Source organism: Elephas maximus, chromosome 12 (genome assembly GCF_024166365.1).
Source record: "Elephas maximus indicus isolate mEleMax1 chromosome 12, mEleMax1 primary haplotype, whole genome shotgun sequence".
Classification (NCBI taxonomy): domain Eukaryota; kingdom Metazoa; phylum Chordata; class Mammalia; order Proboscidea; family Elephantidae; genus Elephas; species Elephas maximus.
In genome coordinates, this window is record NC_064830.1 from 41,887,936 (window position 1) to 41,901,516 (window position 13,581).

At 38.3% G+C, this 13,581-nt stretch overlaps 1 protein-coding gene across 8 annotated transcripts in view; it reads right to left on the bottom strand.

Moving 5' to 3' along the window:
• The window catches only part of ITSN2 (intersectin 2), a 198,015-nt gene that overhangs the window by 146,504 nt on the left and 37,930 nt on the right, over window positions 1–13,581 (bottom strand). For all 8 annotated transcript variants that reach the window (XR_007519542.1, XM_049902732.1, XM_049902733.1 and 5 more), the window contains exon 2: window positions 9,144–9,207. Coding sequence is in view for 7 of the 8 variants with exons in the window: in XM_049902732.1 (XP_049758689.1) it covers window positions 9,144–9,174 (31 nt within the window). In the remaining variant the exon portion in view is untranslated. The remainder of the gene's footprint in view (window positions 1–9,143; window positions 9,208–13,581) is intronic.

Here is a 13,581-nt window from a genome sequence, read left to right on the forward strand (position 1 = left end):
AGGTGGACACTTGAGATTGTGTTGGCAACTCTTGTCTGGAGGGGGGATGGGAGGATAGAGAGAGAGGGAAGCAGGCAAAATTGTCAAGAAAGGAGAGACTGAAAGGGCTGACTCAAGAGGGGGAGAGCAAGTGGGAGTAGGGAGTGAGATGTACGTAAACTTATATGTGACAGACTGATTGGATTTGTAAACGTTCACTTGAAGTTTAATAAAAGGTATAAAAAAAAAAAAGTTATCCTTACAAATTTCCTATTAATGTCCTAAAAAATAAAAACAACCCCACTGCCGTCCAAGATTCACGGTGACTGACTCATGGTGACCCCATGTGTTGCACAGTAGAGGAACTGAGCTCCATAGGGTTTTCTTGGCTGTAATCTTTATGCCCTTGTATTATGACCACCTGACCCAGACCTGCTGTAAAAATGGTGTGGCAGGGGCATCCAACCTCTAACTTCACAAGAGGGAAGGAGAGAATCAAGATGAACAGCCCAAAGGTGATTCTTATGCGATAGAAGTCAGACATGCCTCCTCCCCGCAACCTTTTTACCAATTCCGACACCAACCATCCCTCCCACGGCACTCTCTACTTTTCTGGTGGGTTTAATAATTCATTGTAATGGCCACACAGAACTCACAGACCATACTCACAGATACAGAGTTTATTAAGGAAGTAACAGGTTACAACTCAGGTTTAGGAACACTCAGGATACAGTTCTTCCATCAGGACAGCCGCTTCTCAGCTGTTGCCCATATGCAGGTCTCCGCCTAGCCTTGGACCCTTGGCCTGGTTTCTGCCCTGCTCAGGCAAATGTTACAAAGCTCTTTTAGCTCTGCCGGTAAGTGCTCAGATGCACACCACTCAACCAGTAAGCCTCAGCCTGAAGGCACCCAGCTCTAGCTCTGTGGGTCAGCAAACCTAGCTCCAGGGGCACCCTATACCGCCAGAAATCGTCCTGCTCAAGGGCACTTGGCTTTCTCACTCTGTTGGCTGGCAGGCCTACAACGTGTCTCCTGACGATCTGCTGACAGTTTCCTGGTTCTGCTGCCTCTGCTGCCACCATTTCTCTGCCACTGCTTCTAGCTGTCTCTGGCCATCTCCACTGTCACAGCTCTCTCTCTCCAACTCCTGGGTCAAGGCACTTTGCAGCGTAGGGATCCCAGTTCCAAAAGATGTGCTCTGCTCCCATCTCTTCTTCTTGGTGGTAGTCAGGTTCCCTCCTCTGCTCTGGAATTGGCTCTCTTTTAAGCCTAGCAGGATGGCAGAACTGACCAATCCCCTTGTCAGGGTTCCATACACCTTAGTTGCATGGTCCTAGTCCCACAAGGGTGCCATGCACCTTTTTTACACTATTAGCAATCCCCTTGGTGGGCTACAAGCACCTCATTTGCATAGCCCCACCTAGTCATTTGGTGGGAGTTACTAAGACTATGGCTAGAAGAACCCTGTTAGGTAACTCACTATACTGCAATAATGTACTATAAAAGGTTTTAAAAACACTGATTACCTAACAAATTTTTTAGGTAAAAAAATGTAAACTGTGTCACTAACATAAACTTATTTAATATTTAATAACAGAAAAAACAACACAAAATATAAAAGCCAAGGATAAAAGGAAAAAAAAAATTTTTTTTTTTTTTGTGCTGGTAATATATTCTATCTCCAGAAAGGAAATCCTTAAGAATTTCACGATGCACATCTCACCCTGGGACCTGCATTCCCTTACTTGGACTGCCATTCACATCATCCCCCTCCCATTTCAAATATTATCTTTCAAGTTCCACGGCAGGCGTCACTTCCTCCAGGAAGCTGTTCCTGACACCTTCAGGTTGGACGAACTGCTTTCTCCTCTAGATTATCAAGAGACTTCATGCTTCTACAGAGCACTTAGAAAGGTGATGTAAATGTTTTCTGTCCATCTGTCCCACCAGACTGTGAGTCCCTCGAAGACCGGAGCTTTTGGTACTTATATCCCCATTATGAGTCGAAATCGATGGCATTGGGTTTATTGGGTATCCCCAGAACCAGCAGAGAGGCCAGCACAGAGCAAACACTTGAAATGATTGATAAATAAATATGTGTATGAATTACAGAAGGGAGTAAAGAGATGCTTGGAGGAATATAAAAGGCACTTACAAATCTCTTTCTTGTTTATCCCACATATATTTTATACCAGCTCTCTGAAGAGGTCTTTTATAGCTCTACACAACCAACATGCTAATGAACATCTATACTTAACTTCTGACTACCTTTTCAGTTTACTCAATTTCTCAGTTTCTACCAATAAGAAACCAAACACGTTTAGGTATATAAACTCATACATATATGCTCCCTATAAAGTATAAAAATCTGTCTTACAAAGTTGTTTCCAGGAATCTATAACACTGAAATGCAGGTACCCGCTTTAATTGTAAACACCAGGATAGATTTAACAAGTTTTTCTTAGCCCTAAATGACTGGATAAAAAAAAAAAAAAAAAAAAAAACTAAAAACATTCTCTCTTAAACAGACTTTTTAAGATGAAAGTTAAAAATAAACAGATGTAGTTTTGAAAAAATAAGAACCTAAAATAGCTAAACCTACACACTTTCTACATAAAGAAGCAGCACATACATTGTTAAAAAAAATTTACTGGGTTTATCAGTTTATTACAAAATAACTGGATAAATCTGTCACGTTTCCTGAGACTACGAAGGAAAGATAGTGTCGCAAGGGAATTGATTTTCTACTACCCACTACCCACTGCTTACTGTATGACTACAAAAACATGATGACAATGATAAAAAATAAAAAAAAAAAACCTAAGAATGACAAATCAGCTGCAAAAGACCTCTTTAAAGTGCTGAAAAGCAAAGATGTCGCCTTGAGGACAAAGGTGTGCCCGACCCAAGCCATGTTGTTTTCAATCGCCGCATATGCATGTAAAAACTGGACAATGAACACGGAAGCCGGCAGCACTGACGTCTTTGAATTGTGGTGTTGACGGAGAATGCTGACTATACCATGGACTGCCAAAAGAACGAACAAATCTGTCTTCGAAGAAGTACAACCAGAATGTTCCTTAGAAGCAAGGATGGCAAGGCTACGTCTCACATACTTTGGACATATTGTCAGGAGGGATCAGTCCCTGGAGAAGGACATCATGCTTGGTAAAGTACAGGGTCACCAAAAAAGAGAAAGACCCTCAACGAGATGGACTGACACAGTGGCTGCAAGAATGGCTTCAAGCACAGCAACAATTCTGAGGACAGTACAGGACAGGCAGTGTTTCGTCCTGTTGTGCACAGGGTCACTATGAGTCAGAACCAACTTGACGGCACCTAACAATAACAACAACAAGAATGACAAAGATGGAGGCAGTAACATTTATTGAGACCTTACTATATGTCAGAGACTTTACATGTAGCAACTTACCCTACCACTACCCTAAAATTTACGGTATTTTACAGATAAGTAAACCGAAATTCAAAATGGTGAAAGGAGCTTGCTCAGGGTCACAGCTAATAAGAGGCAGAGCTGAGATGAGAACTCAGGTAGCCTGATTCCAGAGCCTGTATGCTGAGCTGTCTAACTGCAGAGTTGTTGTAAAGACCACATTTGATATGTAACAAACCAAAAAAAAAAAAAAAAAATGATATGTGATACGTAACATATATTAAAATAACACAAGATGTTATTTGTCATCTATTAGATTGGCAAAAAAAAAACAGCTAACAGTTAATGAAACTCCCCTGTGCCAGGTACTTTTCTAAAAATGTTTCAATTAAGTCCCATAAGAATACTATGAGGCAATCATTATTACTATTGTCATTTTTTCCAGGGGAGGAAACAGAGGTACAGAAAGATTAAGTAAGTAACCAAGATAAAACAGTTGATAAGTGTTGAAGGCAGCATTGGAACACAAGCAGGTTTAGCTAAGAGTCTTAAAACTCTGCCATGAGGGTAATTAAAAAGAAATAGACTTACACATACACTGTCAACTGACTTTCAACAATGCCAAGACGATTCAATGGGGAAAGGGAAGTTTTTTCAACAAGTGGTGCTTGACATCCATTAAAAAAAAAAGAACTTCAATCTTACCTTGTACCATACACAAAATTTAACTCTAAATGGATCACAGAACTAAATATAAAAGCTAAATTATGCAACCTGTAGAAGAAAATCTTTGTAACTTTTGGATTAGACAATGACTTTTTAGGGGACAAAAAGTACAAACCATAAAAAAAATCTGATAAACTTAACTTCATCAAAATTTAAAACTTATGCTCTACTAAAGACACTGTATTAAAAAATGAAAAGTTACAAATTGAGAGAAAATATTGGCAAAATATCTGAAAGAAGACATGTATCCAGCAAATGTAAGGAACTCCTCAACTCAATAATAAGAACACAAACCCCAAACCCTCCCCGAAAACTGGACAGACACATTGACAACATAGGGTTGTCAACTAAGCATGTGAAAAAATATTCAATATCATTGATCGTCGAAAAATACAAATTAGACCACAATGCGGTATCATTACAAACGTATTAGAATGTCTGAAATTAAAACAACTGACTGTGCCAAGTTGCTGAGCAACTGAAACTCTCATACATTGCTGGTGGAAGCTGGTGGAAACACAGATCAATACAGTTACTTTGAAAATCAGTTTGGCAGTTTCTTATAAAGTTAAATATACATTTACCATGTACCACTGCAATAGCACTTTTGGGTACTTACCAAAAGTGAAATTAAGACACACTTTCACATAAAAACCTGCCCTCTGATGTGTTATAGGAGCTTTAGTCATGAACACCAAAACCTGGGGAAAACCCAAATGTTCCCTGAAGGTGAATGGTAAACAGATTGTGGTACCATTTAAACAAATGACCACCACTAAGCAACAAAAGGAAAGATGCCTGAAGCAATATGAATGAATCACAAAAGTATTTTGCTAAGTCAAAGACAACCAACGCAAAACACTACATATTATGTATTCCATTTAGAAAACATTTTGGAAAAGGAAAAATTATAGGGGCAGAAATCAGTATTTGCCAGGGGCTAAAGGTGGGTGAAAGGACATCAGGGAACTTTTTAGGTGATGGAAGTGTTGCATATCTTGACTTACACAATTGCATAATTTGTCAAAACCCATCAAACTACATGCTTAAAAAAGGTGAATTATATCCCAATAAGCCTGGTTTCAAAACAAAACTACAAAGCATGAATATACACCTGCCACATAAAAGGTGCGCAATAAATCAGTTTCCTTACCTCAATCCCAGGGAACAATACGATTAAAGAAAAACCAAAAATGAAAAACCTTGACGCCTTCATATTCATTCATTCAACAAACATTTATGGGGCACTAATCTTTGCTGAAGGAGCCCTGGTGGCACAGTGGTTAAGCGCTCAGCTGCTAGCCAAAAGGTTGGTGGTTCGAACCCACAGCCACTCCACCTAAGAAAGATGTGGCAATCTGTTTCTGTAAATACTACAGCCTTAAAAACCCTGTGGGGCAGTTCTTCTCTGTCCTGTAAGGTTGCTCTGAGTCAGAATCCACTCAACAGCATACAACAACAATTCGTGCTGGGCACTAGGGTTTTAAAAATGAATAAACTGAATTCCTTAAAGGACCTCAAAGACTTTCTAATATTTAAAGGACTCCACCTACCAAGAGAATCAGACACAATGATTACATATTATCAAAATTAATATTATTTATAGAATAAAAATATCCCAAAGCACTATGACTCCAGAAGCTATTTTTAAGTAGAGTTCAAATGACCTACAAATCTGGACCCTTCAAAGGAATGACCATATTAAAATATAAACTACTTGCACCAAAAATTTTCCAGAAAGAAAAAGTTCAGCAGAAATACAGAAACCAAAAATATAATTCAAAAGTTACTTTTAAAATAGCTGATCAGATTCTGGCTTCTTTTTTAGAATATATCACTAACTGCACTTTTAAAAAGTCAACCATTTCTTACTGTGAAATTTCAAGTAAAACATCTCCCAATCAGTCTATATTTATTTGTAAGCTTTACAGAAAGACGACAAAAAACTAAGTTTTGGCATTGATGTTTAATATTTCCTTTAAAAGCTAACAACCCTTTATGTTGTCTGATTATCATGTTACAAAATAATTAAAATTCTATCCACTTCTTCCAACTCATCACAAAGTTGAGAATGGTATTTTCATAAAAATTTCTGTTAACTAAGATTGTTCTCATTTCATCACTAGCTGGGTCTGTCAAACATGTTCTTATGGTGTATAAGAAGGAAAAATCCACACTGGCAGAGTATCGCCTAGATGCTAGACTGCATACAGTGGGTAGCTCCATCCTGCTTTTATATATAAAGAAATAAGGTTCCTCAGCGGTATTCAAACGTAACTCTGAAAGTACATTATTCAAACATGTTATCTCCTACTTGCATGTTATAAATATTAAAGGGCATCAGAAACAGTCTGCATCAGTAAATTTGCCCAATTCAAAATAGCAAATGATATATGAAAAGAGAAATAATTTTGCTAAAAGTGCTAAATGTGAATAGTTACAGGAAGTCAAGTAATCTGCTCATCTACTTCTCACTCATCTTTCCCTAATTTCTGCCTTGTGTATTAAGCTCTAAACCAAACCAAACCAAATCCATTGCCATCGGGTCGATTCCGACTCATAGCAGCTTCAAAATGCACGTTGGTTCCCAGCACCCCAGATCATTTTTCATTCTATGCCTTTACTCTCCACCCCTTTTAGTCTAAGCTCATACTTCCCACCACTCTCCTTCCAATGTTCTCCTCTCCATCTTTTATATAACTCTGATTCATTCTCTACAACTCCGCTTAGACAGTATCTAAGCCACTTTGACATCCCCACACCCCCTCCTACCCATTACTCTGGGTACCACTTCTTGGTGTCCCATAACTTCCTAGGCATTCCTGTATTATTCATTATACTTAACACACTATGTTAGAATTATCTACTTATATCTGTCTTCCCCACTAGGCTGTGAACACCTTGAAAGCAGGGGCTGCCTGATTCATCTCTGTACCTCTGCACACCTCGTATCTTCCTACCTCAGAGTAAGGTACACAGAGCACTCAAGGTACTTTTATTGAATGACTGAGCAAATACATGAATGAAGAAGACAAAGGGACCATTAGAGAGAAGGGATTATAAGCACACAAACTAACAGTGGCAACAGGGAGATGAAGGAGAGAGATGTAAAAAACAATCAGCATGGTTTAGAGATCACTGGACTGTGTGGCCTAAGAAGGAGGAATAGAGTCAGGAATTTATTCCCAGGTTTAGTTTTACTGCAAGACAACTATGATTAGAATAATAAAAGAAATCACTTTTCTGTAAAGAGGATTACATTCGAACATAAGGGTCGGCAGTTTGAATCCGCCAGGCGCTCCTTGGAAACTCTATGGGGCAGTTCTACTCTGTCCTATAGGGTCGCTATGAGTCGGAATCAACTCGACGGCACTGGGTTTGGTTTTTGGTTTACTAATGATATTGTAGTTAACTATGTTCTGTAAACATAATGTGATGTAAACGGCTTATTAATGTCCCAAGCACATAGAAGACACTCAATAAATGACAGTTTTTATTATTGTTTGTTGTCCCAGTGCTAATTTAAAACTCTAAAACACAACGGGGATATTGGCCCAACTACAGCTTTAGCTTTATTTAGGTGGTTATGACGGAGGTCCTTGCTAGCTGAGGGTAACAGGTTACCAAAAAACACCCCGCAGAGTCTACTTAAAACACACAAAAATTCATAGGTAGTAGTATAAAAATTAAAAAATGAAACTGAAGTGATGAGAATAAATATATTTTATCTTATATTTAGCAACATTTGCTGGACCTACGATTATCTACTAATTCTTAGAACTAACAAATAACAACTCAAGTGTTGCTTATGACTACTTTGCTTTCTTTCCTCTGAATCTTTATAATTGTGGGGACTTGAATAATAAAAAAAAAATACGGTACAGTACTACATCTGATTCCACAGGTTCAATGTTTAATTTCGTAACTATACAGCTGAAAACAGGAATGAGTTCTAAAATCCTAAAAAGCAAATAAAGCTCTAAAAATAAAATGCCAATTTTTGCTCTTAAAACCATTGGCTCTTCCTGCTCTTTCCTACCACATATTAGGATTTAATTTTACTTTTTATGCCAATAATTCATTTTTCTAAAACTTAAATCTCTCAAACACAATTCTGAGTCTTAAAACTTCAGGTATACAGCATGTATTTTCTTCCTTAACATTGTACCGATTTGGTCTTAAGACAGAAATATGTCAAAAAAAAAAAAAAAAGATGTGCAATTGATCAAATGCTTAATGTGTAACAAAACAGAATTGCTTTGTGAAAGTGGAATTTTTTTTAACGATAACCTTTAATATTAATTTTCAATTTAAATGTTCTAAGAATGTAATGACTTATTCCCTTATATTCAACTGTAACTGTAGCTAATGAAACTTACCACAACATTAAGAACACAGAATCTTAGATTTCTTTAGAGATTCAAACATATAATGCATTTCCTCAATTCTAGATGATATATACAGTAACTTAATACATATTAAGTGTGGTTAATTTGTAAGAAAAAAAAATTCAAACTGGAATCAAAAACTTTAAAAACTTATTTTTGAAATTACCTAAAATTTTCTTTTAAAATGTTTCATGTTAAAAATTATGTTTGTAGGCAATTTGATTACTTTTGTAACAGAAAAACTTAAACTAAGTTTATACATACATTACTGGATGAATCCACACTGGCGTAATCAGCTTACAATCATCCCATGACATCAAAAACACCTTTAATATTCACCGCATAGCACTCTGTTTTCTGTCCTCCAGTTTTATTCATCAAACACAATATACCGTTAGGTTATTCCTGACTATTCAAAAGCTGGCACATATTCCAGATGATACTGCAGAAGGCGCTTATAGAGAGTCGTGGAATTTACTGCACGGTAACATCTAATAGAAATTAATGCAGTGCTCTGAAAAACTATCAAACGTTTTCAACAAGGATACCTGAGTTTTATATTTATAAACTTAAGGAAAAATATATAAGTATTTTATAACCTCTACAAAAAAATCCCCATAACCTCTTTAACTAGTGACAAGCACAAAGCTGCTTACCATTCATAGTTGTGGGAAACTGAGCCATCATGGTCCTAAAATTTCCTTGCTAGCTCTCAGCCATCTGCAACATAAAAACATTGTGCCATTAATAATACAACAAGGGCAGATCACAGCTTAGCACACCCGCTAAGCAGAGGGAACGTCTGTCCCCTTCAGCTCACACTTGCAACAGAAAACAATGCAGAGCTTCTGCCACTGCTGAAAGGCAGAATTTACTACATTTGGGGAAGGGTAGCGGATTTTGTTGGGTAACAGTGTTGCTTTAAAAATAGAACCATTTAAAAGAAAAACAGCCACATACTTAATACCACATATTGAACAGAGAAACCCTTGGCATGAACCAACATCCTTAGAGAAACTAATTTGGGAGGAGGAAAGGCCGCTATAACTGGTATACAGAGAAATCAACTGTATCAATTAAATATACAACAACATGGAAGATCCACTTATCTTTCTTTTTAAAAAAATCCCCAAATAAGAAAAATAGCCAAAATAAATGCTGTGCAGCATTTAAACAGGTTTATAAAATTCTAGTCTGAAAGTAATTATTAAAATACATATACATATGTTTACCTAAGAATGTGCCGGCCAAGTGCTTTACAGTGGGAAGAAAAGGGATTCTGGAAATCAACAGCTCTGGGTTCAAATCCCAACTCTGCTATTTTCCTAGCTGTGACCATGGAAAAGTAGTTTAACCTTTTTGAGTCTCAGATTCCTCATCTGTAAAAATACTTCCCAGGAGTATTCTTTTGTAAGTATTTAGCATAATCTAGTATTTTTTTTTTAGTATACTGCTTGACACATAATGGGTGTTGTATAAATGGTTGCTATTTTGCAAACAGCCAGAAAAGGAGAGTACAATATAATTTTGAACTCTAAATTCATTTTTTTTTACTGTGAATAACTCAAAATTTAAAATTTGTTCCATGAATATTGAGGGTAGGACTAGTTAGGGAGAATGAAGGCCTAGCAAATTTATAGTAATGTATCGAGTAACTATAACCAGAGATCACAATATTGCAGTAAAACACTACTCAGTATCTCATCCATTTGCTCAAATCATTTGAATTTATAAATTTTCAAAGCCTAAGAAAAAATTTTTTGCACAAGTCATTTTAAAGAGAGAAAGTATGAAGAGCTGCACATGGTGGTAGAAGATTTCACCACAGAAACTGGCTGACTAGCTGCCAGGAAGTATTTCAGGTACCAATCATTATCTTAGTGAATTCTGTATGTGCCAAGATCCGGGCCTCCGCTTTACTGACCCAGAAATTTGACTATATCAGTATCACTATCAAGAGCAACTCACATTAACAGGCCTACCAAAAAAAAAAAAAAAGCTGATATATAAAGCCAGTTTATTTATTTGCAATAGAAATTTAACAACTAAGAAAAGCAACAGCAGCTTTTCTTCCTATTAAAAACAAACCCAGTTGCCAGAGAATCAATTCCAACTCATGGTGGTACCATGGTTTCAGAGGAGAACTGTACTCCACAGGGTTTTCAATGGATGTGATCTTTTTGAAGATCTCCAGGTCTTTCTTCCAAGGCGCCTCTAGGTAGGTTCAAACCACCAACCTCACTGTTAGTAGCTGAGCCCTTAAATGTTTGTACCACCCAGGGAGCCTTTTCTTCATAAAGACCAAACTACACCATCTACTAAATTTTGACCAGATCACTGTTTGGTGAGCAAAGAGAGTTAATTGCGATTAGAATGCATAATGGGATCATGCATCAATAATATGATACATCTATATACACAACAGGGATAAGCCAGGACTGGGTAACAGGATGGGTTAACCTCCTGTTTTACTCTTTGATTCCTAGTTTTCTGTATGCTGCTACTATAAGCTTCACTGCAATGGCACCTTAGATCCATTACCACACTTCCACTTCACCTGTCACTATAATCTTCCTAATAGGAAATTTCACCCATGGACAGGTCTGTTTTCTTCAGGTATTTGAGTTGTTTACAGAAAAATAATACCTAAACCAGTGGTGGAATGATAAGGGACTCCTAGAGGAAGTATTGTGTTGAGGCTTAAAGGATGAGTAATAGTTAAAATTCTCACACTAAGAGCCATGGACTTGAACATTTAGCTAATGGAGAGTTTTAGAAGTTTTTAAAAAGAGGGACATGGTCAGATTTCATATAAGAGAGACAACAAACTGTTGTGAAGAAAAGGACAAGACAGAAGGAGGGAGATCCATCAGAGAAGAGGTGAGTACCTCATCTAAAAAAATGGCAGCGGGAGGCGGAGCCAAGATGGTAGAATACACAGATGCTTCCCGCAAGCCCTCTTTACAACTAAGACCCCAAAAAACAAGTAAAACGAGCTTCAAAGGCAAGCTTAGAAAACGAACTGAGGGGTAGGGGGAGGAAGAGGACGTTCAGAAGTGGAGAGGAGTTACCGAACCTGAATCGAACGAAACCCTCAGGCACCATTTCCGGAGCCACGGGGGCAGGCTGGTACTAGTGTTCAGTTGCAGTTTCCTCAGGGAGAACCAGACAACCAAACAGCCCACTCACACCTCCGGACCCAGAGAAGAACGGCGCTCTCGGCAAAAGCTAAGTACTTGTGTATATTTTAACGCGCCCCCCAACCCCCAAGCCAGCTTCAGCAGCTGAATTACCTGGGCCTGAAGTGGCACTGATGAGTACCTAGAAGCCATCCTCCTGGCCTTAGAGAAGGAAAAAATTTGCAATTGGGGAAAAAGATAATCTGCTAGCTCCACTAACCAGGGGAGCTCAGGACACAAGTGACTCCTGTCCAGGCATAAACCATCCATGGACTTTGAGCGACTTTCCCTTCTGCATGGACATGTGTGGGCCTGTTTTGGGAGAACAGGCCCTTGCTGGCAAACTCCAACCACTTCAGATGTATGGTGGAGAGGTGGGTGTTCGATGTTTGACATTGCTTTACCTATTAAACAAGGTCCTCCCCTACCTACATCAGGGACCTAAGGACCGGTAGCTCCACTCAGGTCACCCAGCCACCTACAACAAGGGTCCTAGTCCTTACAACCAAAAACTTCGGGTGCCCATGGTCCCTCTGCAGAACCCACCCACCAGCACACTCTAGGGAACAGAGACGCGTTTTCCTCAGAGACACTTGGGGGTCGGTTCTCAGCCCCCTGCCTTGTTCAGAGCGTGACCCCCTGCTGCAATCAGATACCGGTATATACGCCAATCACCCCTGCCCCTCTAAGACTGTAGGACAGAGCCTGTACCACATACTTGATGATCAGCTACCCGGAAACCTGAGATGAAGTCATACGAGAAAAGTGAATGGACTCCTAGACTGATATACCTGATAACAACTCTAGCCATCTGGGGACAGGACGTCAGAGCTCCAAAGGTGAAAATAATCAACTAGCTCACTCAAGCAACCCATAGGGGTATACCAAAACAAAACAAAGCAAGCAGCTACGACAGAGTAAGCAAGCACAAACTAATAAAATAACTTATAGATGGCTCGGAGACAACAGTCAATATCAAGTCACAAAGAAACAGACCATGATCACCTCAACAGCCTCTCAAAACAAAGAATCCAGGGATCTTCTAGATGAAAGTGCATTCCTGGAATTACCAGATGCACAATACAAAAGTTTAATATACAGAGCCCTTCAAGGTATCAGGAAGGAAATGAGGCAATATGCACAACAAGCCAAGGAACACACAGATAAAGCAACTGAAGAAACTGGAAAGATTATTCAGGAACATAACGAGAAGTTTATTAAGCTGGAAAAATCCATAGACAGACAGCAATCAGAAATTCAGAAGATTAACAATAAAATTGCAGAATTAGAAAACTCAACAGAAAGTCAGAGGAGTAGAATTGAGCAAGTAGAAGCTAGAATTTTTGAACTCAAAGATAAATCACTTGGCACTAATATATTTGAAGAAAAGTCAGATAAAAGGATGTAAAAAAATAAAGAAACCTTAAGAATCATGTGGAACTCTATCAAGAGAAATAACCTACGAGTGATTGGAGTACCAGAACAGGGAGGGATAACAGAAAATACAGAGAGAATTTGTTGGCAGAAAACTTCCCTGGTATTGTGAAAGATGAGAAGATAATCTATCCAAGATGCTCATCGAACTCCACATAAGTTAGATCTTAAAAGAAAGTCACCAACACATATTATAATCAAATTTGCCAAAATCAAAGATAAAGAGAGAATTATAAAAGCAGTAAGGGATAAACGAAAAGTCACCTATAAAGGAGAGCCAATAAGAATAAGCTTGGACTACTCGGCAGAAGCCATGCAGGCAAGAAGGCAATGGGATGACATATTTAAAAAATTGAAGGAAAAAAACTGCCTGCCGAGAATCATATATCCATCAAAACTGTCTCTTAAACATGAAGGCGAAATTAAGACATTTCCAGATAAACACAAGTTGAGGGAATTCGTAAAAACCAAACTATAACTA